The sequence below is a fragment of the Heteronotia binoei genome, chromosome 1, assembly GCF_032191835.1.
Source record: "Heteronotia binoei isolate CCM8104 ecotype False Entrance Well chromosome 1, APGP_CSIRO_Hbin_v1, whole genome shotgun sequence".
Taxonomy (NCBI): domain Eukaryota; kingdom Metazoa; phylum Chordata; class Lepidosauria; order Squamata; family Gekkonidae; genus Heteronotia; species Heteronotia binoei.
In genome coordinates, this window is record NC_083223.1 from 23000547 (window position 1) to 23020610 (window position 20064).

At 43.6% G+C, this 20064-nt stretch overlaps 1 protein-coding gene across 5 annotated transcripts in view; it reads right to left on the bottom strand.

Annotated features, from left to right (window-relative positions):
* The window catches only part of AGAP1 (ArfGAP with GTPase domain, ankyrin repeat and PH domain 1), a 505789-nt gene that overhangs the window by 113139 nt on the left and 372586 nt on the right, over nt 1-20064 (bottom strand). For all 5 annotated transcript variants that reach the window (XM_060232474.1, XM_060232501.1, XM_060232465.1 and 2 more), the window contains one exon: nt 13280-13441. In XM_060232474.1, coding sequence (XP_060088457.1) covers nt 13280-13441 — 162 coding nt within the window. The remainder of the gene's footprint in view (nt 1-13279; nt 13442-20064) is intronic.

Consider the following 20064-nt stretch of genomic DNA (forward strand, 5'->3'; position numbering starts at 1 on the left):
CTAAATAGCGTTTCAACCTTTCTTCATAGGGAAAGTGCTCCAGCCCTTTAATCATTCTAGTTGCCCTTTTCTGCACTTTTTCCAATACTATAATATCCTTTTTGAGGTGTGGCGATCAGAACTGCACACAGTACTCCAAATGAGACAGCAGCATCGATTTATACAGGGGCATTATGATACTGGCTGATTTGTTAGCAATTCCCTTCTTAATAATTCCCAGCATGGCGTTGGCTTTTTTTATTGCAATCGCACACTGTCTTGACATTTTCAGTGAGTTATCTACCACGACCCCAAGATCTCTCTCTTGGTCAGTCTCTGCCAATTCACACCCAAACAACTTGTATTTGTAGCTGGGATTCTTGGCCCCAATGTGCATTATTTTGCACTTGGCCACATTGAACCTCATCTGCCACGTTGACGCCCACTCACCCAGCCTCAACAGATCACTTTGGAGTGCCTCACAATCCTCTCTGGTTCTCACCACCCTGAACAATTTAGTGTCATCTGCAAACTTGGCCACTTCACTGCTCACTCCCAACTCCAAATCATTTATGAACAAGTTAAAGAGCATGGAACCCAGTACCGAGCCTTGAGGCACCCCATTGCTTACCATCCTCCACTGTGAAGACTGCCCATTTATACTCACTCTCTGCTTCCTATTAATTAGCCAGTTTTTGATCCACAAGAAGACCTGTCCTTTTACTCCATGACTCTCGAGCTTTCTAAGGAGCCTTTGATGAGGAACTTTATCAAATGTTTCTGGAATTCAAGCTAAACAACATCTACTGGGTCTCCTTTGTCCACCCTCTCAAAGAAATGTAACAGGTTAGTGAGGCAAGATCTTCCCTTACAGAACCCATGCTAAGTCTTCCTCAATAACCCGTGTTCATCAATGTGCCTACTCATACTGTCTTTGATAATGGTTTCTACCAACTTTCCCGGTATTGAAGTCAGACTGACTGGCCTGTAATTTCCCAGATCTCCTCTGGAACCCTTTTTAAAGATGGGGGTGACATTTGCTACCTTCCAGTCCTCAGGAACGGAGGCAGATTTCAATGAAAGATTACATATTTTTGTCAGAAGATCCACAAGTTCAACTTTGAGTTCTTTCAGAACTCTTGGATGTATGCCATCCAGACCTGGTGACTTATTAGCTTTTAATTCGTCTATCAGTTGTAGGACCTCCTCTCTTGTCACCTCAATCTGACTCAGGTCTTTCAACACCCCTTCCAAAATAAGTGGTTCTGGAGCAGGCAAACACTTCTCATCTTCCACAGTGAAGACGGAGGCAAAAAATGCATTCAGCTTCTCAGCCATTTCCCTATCCTCCTTCAGTAATCCTTTGAATGCCTCCCCATACTAAAATGAAATGCACTTAAAAAGAAAATTAACAAAAGAAAAGTGAATGCTGAGGTGGTTTGTGCAGAGGAAAGTGGCAGATGAAACATGGCAAGCAGGCAGGATGCCATGAGTCACTTGTACATGCACAGGTAGGTGCTGCATGAGTCACTCATGGGGGTGCTTGCCTAGTGACATGCACCAGTCTCTCAAGTCCAAGAAAACATCATGCAAATCACGTGGCCACAACAGCAACGATAGTGCAGCGCTGCTGAGTGACCAGGTTTGAACTGTCACATTTGGTTAATCAGCAACCTACATTTCCCATGGATGTTAGTTAACAAACCTTTTACTGTAAACTATTAGTTCAGATGTAAAGCGGAACTTGCAGTTTAATTAAGCTGTGATTTGCGGGTCTTCTGAACTCAGCTCACTCGGTTAGTGTGGCTCCTTTACATCACAACCTGAAGTTGGCTTGTTGACTACAACAGTCTTGACCACCATTTTGCTTGATGTATACACTGGGAATCCTGGCTTGCCACTTTTCACACTGCCCTTGCTACAGAGGTTGCTGACAAGAGGTGCTCAAAATCTAACACACTCTTGTTTTTCACTTCATCTTGGTGACAGTTAGGAAACTGTGCAACACTTGTGGCTGTGCAAGAACACTGATATGCCCAGAGGATTTTGCTGCCCCAAGATCTCTCCTCCTGAGCTGCCCCTGCAACCAGAGCACTTCAATCCAGGAGCACTTCAAAATGACGCCTCGGCATCTTGTCTGTGATTGAAGCAGGAGGCAGTGGAATGGGGGACATCCATAACTCTGCAGGCCTGTCTGACCAACACCAAGGTGCAAGGGGAATTCCAAAGGCAGAACATGGAAACTGTGGGATGAAACTTAGGCTGGGAAAGGAGGAGTTTGTCAGACACACAGAGGTTTGGGCAAGTTTGTGCATGTGTTATGTTATGGTTCGATAAAAAGGGTTAATCTAGAAAGCCAGGAAGCTAAAAGTGTACATAAGCCATGTTAAAGATGCTAGACTCTAGGTGTGGCCTGGGAACCCCCCAGAATTACAGCTCATCTGCAGCCTACGGAGATCTGCAGCCCCTGGAGGAAATGGATGACTTGGAGGGTGGACTCTATGGCACTGTACCCCACTGAGCCCCTATCCTGTCCAGACTCCATCCCTAAATCTCCAGGAGTTTGCCAACCTGGATTTGGTCACCCTACACCCGCCCCTACTGGTGACCAGGGAGGAGGCGTCTGGGAGCCCTGCATGGGCTGCTCTCTGGGATGAGAGACTTTGGCTTTCCTGCCGTCCCAGTGTCAGCACCCAGTGATAAATGACTTGGTGAGCAGAAGCTTTGACCTCCAACTGGTGATGCATGCAGGCCGGGATAGCAGCTGGGGGATCCAAAGTCCTCGTCTGTGGGCCACTGTTACTGACTTGAATTGGTTGGCCATGCAAGACAAGGCTTTGTCTGTGATTGCTCCTAAGTGACTGTACACCCTGCATAGGGTCAAGTGTGACAGGTTCCACATGAAGACATGCATGTGTTCTGAATTTATTGTTTTTTTAAAAGTTATTTTTATATGTATTTACTGCATGCTGGTATTGTTAAATGTTTTCCTTACACAAGAAAATCCAAAGTCTGTATTGGCACCTGAAACAATTTTTAAAATCAGATCCTTATGAGATTGTCACTGCTCCTTTCCACTGTTAGTATATTCAGTGCCAACTAACTTCTAAAGCCTCTGATGCAATTGGCAAAAGAAAACGGAGGGAGGGGGGATAAAAAAGACACAAGTTTCTCAGCAATACCTTTGACAATCAGTTTCTTCCAACTAACAGTACAATCACCACCTCTGCCTTTGCAAATGTTTTGCTTTGCTTTCTTAAATTAAATGAGCAAATTAGACTTTAGTCTATAGCTTTTTATGTCACAATTTCTTGTTATGAAAGTTAGATGTAATATAAATAAATTCATCCCAGTTCTTCACCTTCCAAGAATCCATTTTCTTGTTGGTCACCTTGACACTTTCCCTTCTGACTGGGAAGGCGTAACCTGTAATCTCTCCTGACCCTGAAGTTAGCAAGCATTGAAAAACCTGTTTAGTCTGCAATGAAGTGGGTTAAAACAATAGGCGAATCGCTCCTCCCTCATCTTCTGCTCCTCAGCATCAACATCATGGTCTTTCAAGAGCTACCCTTTGATGTCAGACAGGCTCTGACAACGGAGGCTGAAGGTTTCCCAACTAGTGACTTTTGTGCCTTGCTTGAAAGTGGCTCTCTAGGAATTCAGTGGAGATTTTATTAATTTCTGCCCTCCTGTTTCTGAAGTGTACCCTGACAGCCCCACGACTGTATCATCTTGAAGAAAGAGAACAACGGAACTACACTGGAAAGTGTGTTTTGTGAATAGTTCACAACTTTGGGAGAAGCACAGAATGCTGTCAGTTTGGATATTAATTGGATTATTACTACAATGGCATACTATTGGATGGTTTTAGCCACTTTTTAATTAAAAAATCCCCTACACTATAGCACTTCTCACTATATTAACATAAATTCCTTCAACAGTCAATCTGTACATATTATACTTTTGTTCAAAGGGAGTAAAGCAACCAGTCAACCCAGAAAACAAATCCCGGTGTAACGCTTAATTGCACACTCACAAAACAATGCTTGTTTACATCCCGCCCCCCCCCCCAAAAAAAACTTGTACTAATGTTAAGTATGTAGGCAACTCTCAACCAAGTTAAAATACACTGAACTGAAAATGTACACTGCAATAAACAGTTCCACAGAGTAATATTTTATATATTCTGACAAACTATTTTATAAATATGCAAAACAGCGCTAATTGGAGGGAGAAACTTCACAGTTGTCTTTGCACTGGTTGTGCTTCTCCCCGCTGGACTCCTATGAACTCTCGGGCATCTCTCTCAAGCTGCTGTCAGTACTCAGTTACTTTTTAAAATCCTGGCTCAACTGTAGCTGCAGATGGCACACAGCTCTTCTTCCTCTCCAAACAGCCCTCCAAACCAATCACTGCATTGACACCAATTCACACGAGGCAAGGGGTCTCAGAAAAATCCCTTCATTGAGGTTCTGAGTATACTCTTCCTAATTGGAGGAGGATGTGCAACACACTGTACTATTACTCACACACAGCCTCCCATTTTCTTTCTTAGCTAGATACTCTGAATTAGGTACTTGTAAGGAGCTTTAGTTCTGAAACTCTTAAACATTGGTTGTAAGGATGACCAACCAAATACAATCCATTAAGGGGCTCTTTTATGTCACAATTTTGTCACTGGATGGAAACCTCCCCTGACCAGACATGAGAACCTCAAATGGCTCAGCCTATCTATTACTGTCTTAGCATGCAAGGAAATATTTTCTCCTGTTGCATTTGTAACCCACAATAATGTAAAATAACTTTAGTCAAGTGTTGGAAATCAAAGAATGTCCCCTCTCTTAAACAGTGGTATGAGAAGGCGTGGGATATTATAGTAAAAGACAAAATCTAATCGCAATTAATACAAGCTGAAACTCCTTCATTAAGAATAATTTTGTGAAAAATGGTCTGACTTATTTGCTTATATTAATGAAAGATCTGACTCTGTTTGTTCTATGCTACCAAATATTTAGACTTTGTACTTTACTGATATATTACTTGGAAGGATACATGGGAAAATTTGTAATGGGCTCTTTAGTTTAGTTGTATTGTAAGTTGTAAAAATGTTGTTGTATTTTTGTTATGAAATTTAATAAAATTTGAGTTATTAAAAAAAGAATGACCAGCAAGCCAGCTTCTATAACAGGAAAATTTGAAGTTGGGAAAGACCCTGAGGTTTCATGCTGAAGCATTCGTGTCAAAGAAGTATGAGAAACTATTAATGTTTCCTTGGAAGAACTTTTACTTCAAGGAAAATGTTGCCTTGGTAAAATAACTGGCAGATGGCCAACAGAGAAAATTAATCTCATTTTATCTTGTTAGATCTGCCTGCTACTTTTGACATAACTGGCCACAACATCTTGTTGAGGTAACCAGAACATGGCTCTGGTATACTGGGAACTGAATTCCACTGGCTTTCCTCCTTTTTGTCAGATGGTGAAGAATTTCCCTTGGAGAGGCTGAATCAACAATATGGAAATTAAAGTGTGGTGGGTGCTCCCTAAGGATCAGTCTTGTCACCCATGCTCTATGATATTTATATGTAAAGATTAAATGAAATCATCTGAAATTTTGCTGTAATCTATATCTTATATTAGCAAAATCCACAGACACAGCTATTTCTGTCTTGTACCAATGCTTGGATAACTGGATACGGGAGAACAAACTGGAGGTGAATTCACACAAGATGGAATTCTTGTTGCAAACTTGGTTGATTTGTGAAGTATGGAGATGACCCAGTCTGTGGACACGATCAGAGTGCCCATGATCCTACTGCAGAGCCCAGCATATTCCTTGATTTACTGAGGAACTTGGAGCAATGAAGAGGATGGGCAGACAGTTGGCGCGCAAGTGTAGGAAAACTCAAAATGAATGTGACCAGGCACAGGTGAGAGCACATTATCGTGCCTACTCTGTGGCACTAATGTTGGCAAAGCAAACTCATTTCTCTGCCTCCACTGTATCTGTGCAATGCCACCTGGAAGCATTTTTCTGAGTTGTGAAGGGGTTCTTATCTCAGGCTCCTGAAAAGGTAGACATGGAAAATGTACAGGTCTACTGATATGATTTTGCAATGCATTTGGTGGTTAAAATAGCTCGTACCAACTGTGATTCAGCTGGTGTAGTTCATCTCAGAATGTTACTGGAATACACTGTGGTCCTGATTGTATGGATGACTTTCATTTCGCGAGACCTGGTGAAGTGGACAAGCTGTGCATGACCCATCAGTGTGACCCTCTGTGGCTGCTGGTACTGATCCTGGCCAAGTTGGTTGGAAGGGTGTGGAAGGTAATAAATGCCTCTCTAAGGAACTGGGGCCAGCATTCCATTTTGGGTCAAGGTGTTTAAGTGGGTGGTGGCCATGCAACTTCAGGTTGTCTTGGAGGATATGGATGACCTAGACCCATTTCAATCTGGATTCTAGCCGAGGTTTGGGACAGAAACAGCCTTGGTCACCTGACAGATGATCTCTGCAGAGAGAGTGACATTCCTGTTGATTTTCCTGGACCACTCTGCAGTGTTCAGTACCACTGACCATGGTATTCTTCTGGAGAGGCTGTCTGAGTTGGGGGGGAGGGGTATTGTGCTTCATGGTTCTGCTCATACTTGCCTAATCGATTCCAGAAAGTGGTGGTGGAGGACTGCTGCTTAGACCCATGACATTTTTTGCTACTGGCTCCCATGGGTTCCATCTTGTCTCCCATACTGTTTAACATCTACATGAAACCATCTACAGGAAGACATCATTAGAGGATTTGGTGCCACTGATATATAAATGATTCCCAGTTTTACTTCTCCTTAACAGCTGAGTCAGGCAGATCCATTGAAATCCTGAACAGGTACCTGGAGACAGTAATGGGATGAACGAGGGCCAATAAGCTGGGGGGAAAAAATCCAGACAAGACCGAGGTTCTGCTGACCAATGACAAAGATTGAGAATTGATGGGTCTTCTGTCCTGGAGGAGGCTGCATTCCCCCTGAAGGAATAGGGTTGTTTGTGATCCTGCTCTACAGTTGGAGGTCCAGATCTTTTCTGTGGCGCACACAGTGCCTTTTATCAGCTGAGATTGATACATCAGCTATGGACATTCCTTGAAAAGTGTGATCCGGCCACAGTGAGCCATGCTCTGATTACATTCAGGCTAGATTACTGTAATGCAGTTTACTTGGGGCTGCTTCTGAAAATGGTTATTGCCCCAGTGCTGAAAAATCTGCGCCATTAGGCCCCTAGGTCTTCTATGCTCTCTGAATACACAGTTTGACCAAGAAGGCAATTGTAGACTATTCTCCCTATGGATCAATAGGGGATGTGATATGAATAGAGCATCTGAGAGCCCGATGTTTGCCATTCCGTCCATATAGATACGCAGAGCCCTGCACACATTCAACTTGTGCCATATCCTTTCCTTGGCTTTGGACAGAAGGAGAGCAATAAAGCTACTGATTAAAGGTTATATGGAGAATAAAGGATGGATCAACATGACAAAGTCTTTTTGGAAAATACACAGCTCCTTACGAACTGACAAGGGCGCCAACTCGGAAACATCTTGCTAAAGCGATCACCACTAAAAAGGTCACTATTCAGGATATGTATTTCAAATCAGCTGACTTCAAGGGCTTCAAGGGAGCAATCTGTTAGTGCCTGCAAAATGTTAGAAAGATTCTGCAATGGGAATCTGTGTCTGATCGATGGAACCAGTTGTGCAGTGCTCCCAAGAAAACACTTTATATCCTTGTTAAAAGACAATTTCTGGAGTCCTTTGTGACCCAGAACTGCAGTTTCTGTTTCCACTTGTCTCCTTAAGGTATTTGGCTGTAGACCCTGTTTCCACCTATCATGGAGAAACAGAACAACATCCATGTAAGATGGTTTCAATGGGTCTATCTGTTGTGTATTAGCACTTTCCTCCCTTCCAGGTGATCTTGAAAGATCCTTAAGGCCAGTCTGACTGAACACAATTCCAGCCAGTTTATGCTGTGTATCACTTCCTCGGGACTCCACTTGCCCTGGGTGACCTGTCCCTGACAGTGTCCACTCCAACCCTTTGTGTTGACATTTGTAGTCACAAGAAGATAAGATGACTGAAGGAAACTTACTCCCTTGACCAAATTAAAGGGAGATGTCCACCAACTCAGGGCGTTCTGTAGTTGCAAAATGAAAAGATTTTGCTTTCCAGTCCTTATGACCAGAGGTCGGCTATATGGCCTTCTCCTCCTCGTTGGTCTCCTCTAGTGCTTTGTCAAGAGCTTCCTCTCCAAAGAAGAGCCTGCCAGAAAATTTTTCTGTCCACAGATTAGATTAGGACAAGGCATCCACTTTCTAATGCTTCAGCCAAAGATTCTGTCCAACCACTATCTTGGCTGCCTGTGCTCTGCCACAGAATTGCATTGCACCCTGAGATGGATCAGAGATGAATTCCGCAGCCCTCTTGATTTTCAGCAGGGACCTCTTTAAGAGTGCTCAGATCCACATCTAGAGATTGCAAAAGATTGTTGGTCCAAACCACAATAGGTCTCGTAAAATTTGACAGAGCTGATGAAGCGAATATAGCTAATGAAGAAGTTTCATGAGACTCTTTGAGCGTTTTCATTTTTTTCAATATACAAAGTCCTTAAAAACATTATCACTGTCTTTGGACAGGCTACTCCCAAGTGTAGTGAAACCACAGATGTATCCACCAGAGGGACCCTTAAGTCTTCTATGGCATCCTCTGGGAGGGCATAGAACTTCTTGGCAATGGCTATGAGGGAGTTGCTGCTGCCAGGGATCACCCATTCTGCTTTAAGGATGTTGTCAAAAAAGTCTGGGAAGCAACAAATTGAAGATCCTTTCGCTGGTCATCTGAAGCATCTCCCATCTTACTTAGCAGACAGTGAAGATCTAGGAACCCAGGGCTTTTTTTGAGCAGGAACGCAGTTCCGGCTGGCTTGGTGTCAGGGTGTGTGGCCTAATATGCAAATGAGTTCCTGCTGGGCTTTTTCTACAAAAAACCCCTATAGGAACCTCTGTAGTTTCTATCTGATAATTAAGAGACTGGATTTCTTTTAACAAAAGATGCTGAAAATGCTCTGGTTGGAAAAGCCTAGCTGAATTTCCCTGCAGAGATGTCTCCTCCCCTGACCATTCTCTCTCCTCTTTGTCTGAGCTGATGCAGGCAGAGCCCTTTGTCACAGGGAGTTCCTCAATTCCAAGGCAGATCCTGTGTGATTTCCATGCCCCCTCCCATGTTCAGCCTTCTTGCAGCTTCCATGACCAGGCCTGGTTTCAGAAGTGTCTGGGGACACGGAACCCTCTTCCTCTGAATTTTTAGCAAGTTGGACTGAGGAGCACTTTGTTCTGATGCTCCCAACTGCTTGTCTGGTACTCAGGAACTCGAACAAAAGGACGATTTGTGTGACAAAATTGAACAAGCATTCCTTCTGAAATGAGCCTTTTTGCGCACTCTCCCCTTTCTGCCTGCAACTGAAATGTTGCTGGGATTCATCATGGGCCAGGCAGAAGCTGGATATCCTGATATCTAAGGGCCTGGTTGCCTCCCTTGTTGGATGAGATAGAGGGAGTGGAAGGGCCCAGGGGTTCCTATAGGTCTGCAACATCCAGTCTGGGGGAGGAAAGAAAAGTGTGGGAAAATATGCTGCTGCTATATTTGGGCCTGCCTGATTCCCACCTGAAGATCTGTAGCTTGCCATTGGAAAAGGACTCAGCCTAGCTGTAGTATCCCCCAAACTACCCAAAGGAGTCAAGTAAAGAATGCAGCTAAAAGGCTGACCACTATTCAGATTGTGGGAGGAAATCCTTTCACCTTTAGAGCTTTTCAGCATACTCCCTTTCTGGCTGGAAATCTCCATCCTGTGAGGGAGGGAGCCATCCCAGAATGATCTTGCTGACTGTTCTCTTGGGGTGGCTGGTAGTTGTGGACTCCCTGGGATCTCTGGTGCTGGGACCATAAAAGCAAGGGTCAGACCCAAAGCTTCAAATCTCCCCGAGCTTGCGTTTGTGAGATTAGAGGTGGCAAGGTTTCTCGGTAGCTGATCTCTGCAGCCCAAGGCTTCAGGTGAGAGGGGCCTCTCCCTTACGGAGTCTTTTTTCTTTTTAATTGCAGCTGAAGCCTCCTTCACCCCTGAAGGAGTCACAGATATTTCTTCTTCCATACAGAAAAGGGGTAAGCACGCTAAAGTTCTGTCAGAAAGAACTGCATCCTGCTTCTTAAATAAATGTTCTAAATAAATCATCTATAGTAATAACGCTCTTATCACCGTGGCCAAATCGAAGCTGGCCATTGGCTAATACTTCCAGAACAAATGACTGGCCCATCACATGCCAGTCAGCGTCTCTGTTCTCCCACTGGCTGCTCCACCTACTCAGGCTCATGAATGTTGAACAAACTGCCAGAAGCAGTCTTCCTCAGAGACAGCCACATATCCAACACTTCTCTGTGTCCTCTCTGTCAACCGCCCTCAGAAACAGCTGCAGAGCTACTGCAGCCTCATGAAAGGACTCTCTGCTTCCAAAGAAACAGTCAGAGAGGGCTGGCCCTGTTGGGAGTATTTCCTGCCGCCTGGAAAGTGCTAGCCAGAGGCTGTTGCTAGGCAACACAGGCTGTTGGTCAGCAAAGGGAGAGGCCTCAGGTGAACAGAATGTCATACAGTCCACCCTCCAAAGCAGTGATTTTCTCCAGGATGGGAACAGAGATGTGTTGTCTGTAGTTTAGTTGTGATCCTAGGATATCTTCAGGCTCCATATGGAGGTTGGCTACACTAGGCCTGGCAGCACCCTCTGGGTGCCTCTCATATCCTCAGGAAGCCCATTCCATAGAGCTGGAGCTATGATGGAAAATGTCTACAGTGGGAAAGGTGATGTGCAGGGTCTACTGTTATAACCCATGTTTTTTAACTTTTATGTTAGACCACTAAAGGAGATCATCTGAAGCTCTGGAGCAGAGTATCACTATATGTTGTTCTCACCCAAGTGCACAAATAAGCCTCTGGAAACAGCTATCTCTGCTCTAGGCCAGTGTCTTCTCAGTAGTGGTCAGGTGGATAAACTGAAACTGCATCCTGACAAGATGGAGGTTATGTTAGCTGGCAAGGCCTGCTGTTCAGTGTTTGTGTATCATTGTTTGATTCAGTTAAGAGTTTGCATATTTTGTTGGACCAGGCTCTTTTTTTTGAGGGGGAAAAAATGCAGATGCAATGGCTACAGTTGTTCTCTTTCAGCTTTAGTATGGATAACCTCTTATCTAGCGCTGGCTGTACTAAACTACAGTAAACCCGAGGACTGTCCTGGAACAAGACTACCCTGGAAGTCAACTCAGAAACTTTGATTACAATTTGGAGCAAAACTGTTCAGATATTAATCTTCTAAGAACATTACACCAGTTGCCTATTTGTTTCTGAGTTCAGCTGAAAGCACTGATTCTGTTTAAACCCTTCTGCAGCCTGGGATTCACATACTGAAGGGCTTTCTCTCCCAGGGTCAACCAATGTAGCCACTCTGATCTTCTGATGGTGAGCTAGGCTTCACCTTTGGTAGTGGCCCCTACATTGTGGAATGGTTTTCCTGAAGGTAGCCACTTTATGTCAGGGAAAATTTTATCACTGAACTGTTTAAAAAGGGCATTTGGTCAGTGGATTTGCTCTGTATTTTCTGGTAATTTGTTTATTTTGAAATGTATTATGAGCTTGGATTTTTTTTTAAGCTACTACTGATAGCTACCTTGAGTCTTCACAGGAGAAAGGCAGCCTAGAAATTTTGTCAGTAAATAAATAACCAAGTATAGTGGGATTTGCTCTTTAGAAACGTTTGCTATTTCTAAACTGAAGGTGTTTTGAGAGAATCTTGAACATAATGTTCTACTAAAAACATCAATACCATCAAAATACTAATATCAAAATCATTTGGCAGTCCCTTCACAAAGACTGCATCAACTGAGCCCCAATTTTAAAATTCATTCATTGCTATCATGGAGTTTCATCAGCAAAGAGAGAGAGGCTGTAGTTCTGGTAACTGTGCCTTAATCAAAAGCATTAATGATATGGGATAAGTTGGGCAAACAGCCCAAACCAATCCAAACAGTAAAATGATAACTATGACTCTGGTGACTAATTTTAAAAATAAAGTCAGTCTGTAGCGGCATAAAGAAGAAAACTTCCATCAGATTGTCTAGCCTGTTGGAGGGGGTGGGGACTAATGTGCGACAGGAGTATTTCTGTAATAAAATTGTAAGAATTCAATGTTGCAATCCTGCCTCCAATGGCATATGGGTATGAGTTTGGTAGGATTCACTAACAGGGTGGGGTGGGAGGGTATCCTACAAATGTAGCCTGAAATTTTACAGTTGACTAAAGACAGAAGTTCATCATCTCAAGGAGTTGGCTGATCTCTGCAAAATGACAGTAAAGGCCTGTGTTCGATATAAACTGAGCAGAAAAAAAATACTTGGTAAGTACTTTATTGGTATTTATTGGGTATTTTCTCAGCCAATCATGGAGAGGGCTGGTGATTCAGCTATCCAAAAATGGTTTCCTGGAAAAAAACCTGAAAATATTTGGGATTTTTGGGGGGCCGCTGGATAGCTGCAGTTAGAGGACATTTAAAGGGCTCTCAGTCCATTTAAATGTCTTCAAAGTGAACTCTCAGGCTTTTAAATGGACTGCAGCCCCTTTAAATGCCTTTGGAGTTGTGTTGCAATTTGGAGAAGGCACTTAAAGGGATTGTGCCCCTTTAAACACCTTTTTTTTCTCCACTGGAAACAATGGAGGATGGGGGCTCCTTCTCCTGAGGCTCATAAAGTTGGACCCCTTCGTCTAATCTTTTTGAAACTTAGGGTTTTGTTTGAGGAGAGGCATCAACAGCTGTGCCACCTCAAAAAAGCCCTCCACCCACCCCCCTCAACATTGATTCTCCATTACCACACATGAGGACCATTGATTATAATGGTCCCCATAGGGTATAATGGAGCTGGAAAAAATTAGCAATCATGAATATTCCAGAATCCCAATACTTAACAATACTAGGAATTCAGAAATATCAGGAAATACCAATATATTTCAGGTTCAATATATCCAAACCAGATTCTTTGATATGCACACCCCTAAATGACAGAGAAGATTTCTTTTTTGAACTGTCCCAGGATACAACAGCAACTCAGCAGCAGAATGCAAAAATACCCCAACCTTAGATGAAGGCAGCAGTGAGACTTATGGGACATGTCAATACTATGCATGTTTGCACTAGAAGACAATGTAAAATAGATACCTTCAGCAGTGCCTGAGATACCGTCAGGTTTAAAATTGCTAGTGCTTTTCTTCCTGCGATGTTTTTTCCTGTTAGCGTGAGGGGAAGGAGGAGGGTCCAGCTTAGGACTTGTGGTACTAGACATACTGGGGCTGGAGCACACAGAATCTCCCAAGCCTGTATCTGTGAATCAGGACAAAAAGCAAGACAAAACATGAGGTAAGGTATGAGTCTATGGCCCAACAAAAAGCAGCAATGGAGCAATGCTGCATTCAACCACGAACTTCACTACAAATACCTTGAACTGTATTTCAAACACTTCTGATAAAAACACTTTGATCAAAAATTAATCCAGGGCCAGTGCATACAGTAGTCTGAATGAGCCTTTATATGTTCAGAAAGCTCTAAGGGCCAAACTATGCATTTTGAAGTACATGAGTTCTACCACAAGAACTCACAGCCATATTGTAGACAACGCCATATTGGAGACAATTCTTGGTGAGAATTCCACCTAAAAATGCTGTGGGGATGCAAACATTCAGTCTGACAGAGCATATAATATCCCTGGTGCCATTCTGGCTTGGGAAAATGTCATGATGGGGAGGCAGGAGCCCCTCCTCCCCTTACACTGTGGTCCCTCCCAAGTCACATTGAGCCCCCGCAGTATTTCCACTGTCAATGGAGTTTTCTCTGGGAACTCACAGCTTTAATGTATTTGCAAGTCCCTGTGGCAGACTCAAACACCTTGTAGAATGCAGTCTGGCCTTAAGCATCTGCAACAACTGTTACAGTCCCAGTTTCAAGGAGCAGAATCCAAATAATAAAAACAGAGAATGGTTGTTCCCTCCACCCAAGGACTGCCTCCTCTCTCTGCAGTGTCAATGAGATTACAAAGAAAAAAAATTGTGTGTGTGTGTTTTAAACTGCTGTATACATCCAGGATCCTGTAATTTGGGTAGAAAGTGTTTGAGATGCAAGGAGGGGGTAATTTTAGTTTTCAAACTGGAAGACTGACTCTTGCCTAGAGTAGGCCAATTATATCCATAGATACAAAAAAATGCCACTTGGGCCATGCTCCCTTGAACATATACTCTAATCCATGCTTGAACTGTTCTCTTCAGAAGCAGGGCTATTTGTAGCAGGAACTCCTTTGCATATTAGGCCACACCCCTCTCATGTAACCAATCCTTCAAGAGCTTACAGGGCTCTTATTACAGGGCCTACAGTAAGCTCTTGGAGGATTGGCTACATCAGGGGTGTGTGGCCTAATATGCAAAGGAATTCCTGCTACAAAAAAAGCCCTGAGAGAAAGAATTAAAGCATTCAATTCAGAGGCAGCAAAATTAGGGACAACATTTCCATGGAGTACAGATTGATATAGGGAGAGTAGTCGCTCAACTGACAGCAGAAGAAAACTGTGGGGCACCTTCATATGCCAGCATCAACCATTACTGTTCTTATGAGCAAAGCTAAAGGTTCCATATTTCGAAACAGAAGAACACATTCATCTCATTTTCTGGGACCTTCTTAATTCTGCATTAAACAGATACTACCCCACCCCACATGTAACTAACAGCTGTCTCTTTAGCAGTCACAGGCAGACTCGAATCGAATCCAGTTATTGTTCCTGCAACCACTGTCCATGAACAGGAGCACACAATCAGGTAAAACAAATCAGGCAGGTGGCTCTTTAAATATGCTGCAATATAACTGTCGCCAATATTTGGCCACCTGTACAGTAACTTGGTTATCTACATCTCTTTACAAAGAAGACATTTCCTCATCTGGGGACTCAAAGCCAGCTCCAAGCAATGGGAGAATTAAAGTTGATCTTAAATGTAATGTAGTTATAAGTTATTTATTTCATTTTCATTTATTACATGTTTCTTTCACCACCCCCCGTGCCTTTGAAGAACAGGGGTACGCTGTTTCTCCGCACCCTGTTTTATCTTCACAGGCAGGCTGAAAATTAAATTAGGCTGAGAGAGAGGGACCCAGTGAACTCCACAGTAGAAAAAAGATTTGAATCTGCCCAGTCCTAATCCACTGTGCTAACCAGTGCAGTGGCACACCCTCCTGTGGTCTGTGCAACTAATCCAACCCTGGCAGTAGAAGAGGCTTTGACCAAAGTGTATCTGGAACCCGCCTCAGCTTAGCAAGGAGGTGGGGGACAAGGCAGGAGGAATGAGACTTCCACATGTTCCCTGTCACTCTGCAGCATCTGCAGCTATCACAGCAGTTGATGTGGCTGCAATACAAAGTTCACAATGCTAGAAAGAAAACATGCCTGCTGCAAAACCTGCCCTGTCCCTCTCCCTAGACCTTCACACTTCCTGGGGAAAGACAGCACAATCTCAATGGGGATAAGGGAGGAAAGGTCCCCTGTGCAAGCACCAGTCGTTTCTGACTCTGGTTTACATCACATCACAACATTTTCACAGCAGACTTTTTATGGGGTGATTTGCCACTGCCTTCCCCAGTCATCTACACTTTCCCCCCCAGCAAGCCGGGTACTCATCTTACCAACCTTGGAAGGATGGAAGGCTGAGTCAACGTAAGCGGGCTACCTGAAAACCCAGCTTCTGCCGGGGATCGAACTCAGGTCATGAGCAAAGCTTAGGACTGCAGTGCTGCAGCTTTAACACTCTGCACAGATTATTTTTGCTTTTCCCTAAAATGTTAACTAAACACTCCCTTCAGTGATCCCAGCAGCAACCAGGTCAGTAACAAATAGCAAGAGATCCAGTGCAAGTCTTGACAAGTCGTTTCTTTCCTTAGTGCCAAACTACTGAGCTCAGAACAAAGTAGGAGTCAAGTGTACCTTTAAGACCAACAAAGTTTTATTCAGAATGTAATCTTTTGTGTGGTCTAAGCACAAATTAGCTCTCACATTCTACAGGATGGAGGGTTCAGAGTTGGAAGGAAGGAGAGATGCTGGCAAAGTAGGTGAGGAAGGGAGCTGAGAAGTGGAGTCCTGGTTAAGGGGAAAGAAAAACTAAGGGGGAAGAAGCAGGAAAAGGTTCCAGAATGAAAGTCCATTGAAGAGAGCCTCATACAGGGTGTGCCAGTGGCAGTTCCAGGAACACAGAAGAACAGCAGGCACACAAAATGTTCCACAATGTCCTCAATTAAAATTGAGGTGTTTGCTAAACTCTACAGACCACATTAGAACTGAAACATAGTGGTTAAGTGGGTTCATAAGGGACTAGATGGTCCTTCCCTTCATCTTCTCCAGGCTTAATGTACCCAGTTCATTCTTGTAGGACTTGTTTTCCTGGCTTCCAACCGTCCTCACCTCCTTTGAACCTGTTCCAGTTTTTTAACATTTTATTTGAAGCGTGATGCCCAGAACTGGACAAAAGACTCCCAAAGAGGTCTTACTAGCACAGAGCTGAGTGAAACTACTCCTGATGAATTGGATGCTAGGCTTCTATTAAGGCATAAGAACATAAGAGAAGCCATGTTGGATCAGGTCAATGGCCCATCCAGTCCAACACTCTGTGTCACACAGTAGCCCCCCCCCCCAAATTATACACACACACATATATATACACACTGTGGCTAATAGCCACTGATGGACCTCTGCTCCATATTTTTATCTAACCCCCTCTTGAAGCTGGCTTTGCTTGTAGCCGCCACCACCTCCTGTGGTAGTGAATTCCACATGTTAATCACCCTTAGGGTGAAGAAGTACCTCTTTTTATCTGTTTTAACCTGACTGCTCAGCAATTTCATCAAATGCCCACGAGTTCTTATATTGTGAGAAAGGGAGAAAAGTACTGTACTTCTTTCTCTACCTTCTCCATCCCATGCATAATCTTGTAAACCTCTATCATGTCACCCTGCAGTCGACGTTTCTCCAAGCTAAAGAGCCCCAAGTGTTTTAACCTTTCTTCATAGGGAAAGTGTTTCAAACCTGTAATCATTCTAGTTGTCCTTTTCTGCACTTTTTCCAGTGCTATAATATCCTTTTTGAGGTGCGGTGACCAGAATTGCACACAGTATTCCAAATGAGACTGCACCATCGATTTATACAGGGGCATTATGATACTGGCTGATTTGTTTTCAATTCCCTTCCTAATAATTCCCAGCATGGCGTTGGCCTTTTTTATTGCAATCGACACTGTCTTGACATTTTCAGTGAGTTATCTACCACGACCCCAAGATCTCTCTCTTGGTCAGTCTTTGCCAGTTCACACCCCATCAACTTGTATTTGTAGCTGGGATTTTTGGCCCCAATGTGCATTACTTTGCACTTTGCCACATTGAACTTCATCTGCTACACTGACGCCCACTCACCCAGCCTCAACAGATCCCTTTGGAGTGCCTCACAATCCTCTCTGGTTCTCACCACCCTGAACAATTTAGTGTCATCTGCAAACTTGGCCACTTCACTGCTTACTCCCAACTCCAAATCATTTATGAACAAGATAAAAAGCATGGGACCCAGTACTGAACCCTGCGGCACCCCACTGCTTACCGTCCTCCACTGTGAAGACTGCCCATTTATACTCACTCTATGCTTCCTATTAATTAGCCAGGTTTTGATCCACAAGAGGACCTGTCCTTTTACTCCACGACTCTCAAGCTTACTAAGGAGCCTTTGATGAGGAACTTTATCAAAAGCTTTCTGGAAGTCAAGGTGAACAACATCTACTGGGTCTCCTTTGTCCACCCTCTCAAAAAAATGTAACAAGTTAGTGAGGCAAGATCTTCCCTTACAGAACCCATGCTGAGTCTTCCTCAATAACTCAAGTTCATCAATGTGCCTACTCATTCTATCCTTGATAATGGTTTCTACCAACTTTCCCGGTATTGAAGTCAGACTACCTGGCCTGTAATTTCCCGGATCTCCTCTGGAACCCTTTTTAAAGATGGGGGTGACATTTGTTACCTTCCAGTCCTCAGGAACGGAGGCAGATTTCAATGAAAGATTACATATTTTTGTCAGAAGATCCACAAGTTCAACTTTGAGTTCTTTCAGAACTCTTGGATGTATGCCATCCGGACCTGGTGACTTATTAGTTTTTAATTCGTCAATCAGTTGTAGGACCTCCTCTCTTGTCACCTCAATCTGACTCAGGTCTTTCAACACCCCTTCCAAAATAAGTGGTTCTGAAGCAGGCAAACACTTCTCATCTTCCGCAGTGAAGACGGAGGCAAAAAATGCATTCAGCTTCTCAGCCATTTCCCTGTCCTCCTTCAGTAATCCTTTTGCCCCTTGGTCATCCAAGGGCCCCACTGCCTCCATGGCTGGTTTCCTGCTTCTAATACATTTGAAGAAATTTTTATTGTTGGTCTTTATGTTTTTTGCAACATGTTCCTCATAGTCCCTTTTTGCCTGCCTGATCACAGTCTTGCATTTGATTTGCCACAGCCTGTGTTCCCTTTTATTAATCTCACTTGGACTAGCTTTCCACCGCTTAAAGGAGTCCTTCTTACCTTTTACAGCTTCCATTACTTTGTTTGTTATCATGCAGGCCTTTTCTTATACCTGTTTGTGCCTTTCCTAACTTGTGGTAGATATTTTATGTGAGCTTCTAGGATTGTAGTTTTAAATAGTCTCCAAGCTTCCCCAACGGTTTTGACTGTATTTACCTTTCCCTTCAGTTTCCTCTTCACATGCCTCCTCATCTCAGAGAATTTACCCCTTTTAAAGTTAAACGTGGTTGTGCTGGTCTTTTGGGGCAACTCTCTATTTATACAAATGGTGAAATCAATAACGTTATGGTCACTGCTCCCAAGTGGTGCGATCACTTTTACATCTCTCACCAACTCTTGGGCATTACTTAGGATCAAATCCAGGATCGCCCCATCCCTGGTAGGTTCTGTGACCATCTGCTCCATAGCACAGTGATTGAGAGCATCTAGAAACTCAATCTCTTTCTCTCGACTTGAACACATACTGAGCCAATCATCTGCGGATAGTTAAAATCACCTATTACGACACAGTTTTTATGTTTAGCCGCTATCTTTAATCTTTCCATCATATTATAATCGTCCTCTATCTTTTGATTTGGTGGGCGATAACAAACTCCCATAGTTAAATTTCCTTTTGGGCCCTCTATTTCGACCCAAAGCATTTCTAGAAGGGAATCTAATTCTTTGACCTCAGTCTTACTGGACTGTATACCCTCTCTGACATACAGAGCCACCCCACCTCCAACCCTTCCGCCCCATCCTTCTAATATAACTTATTGATATAACTTAGGCAGCCTAAAATCACATGAGCCTTTTTAGCAGCTGCATAATGACTGACTCATGTTCCCCTTGTGATAGCCTGACTGCCTTTTCCCATGTAAAAAAAGGTAGTCCGCTGTGCAAGCACCAGTCATTTCCGACTCTGGGGTGATGCTGCTTTCACAACGTTTTCACGGCAGACTTTTTATGGGGTGGTTTGCCATTAACTATTTCCCCAATCCGACACCTGCACATTTGACCCTTTTTGACTAAATGCCACTTTGTCTCTTCCACTCCTTTCCACACCCCTCACATTCTGCCAGGAATGCAAGGCTGGTGCACACCTTGCTCCCCTCCCCTGCTCCATCAAGTGTGAGGGGAAGAGAGAGAAACTATGGAGCTTGCTGGGATTGGCTAAAATGAGTGCCCCCCATCCAGTGCCCCATCACCCAACCTATACCAGTCTGTTTCACACTCTCTCCAAGTCTACCTCCAATATAGCAGGCACCTATGCCACTGGATCACCACCATTTGGTTGTGCCTTCCTTTGTAACTTGTTCATTCTTTCACCTGTGCCCACTTAAAGTGTTATTTTTAATAGCTGTTTTACATATGATGAAAAAGCA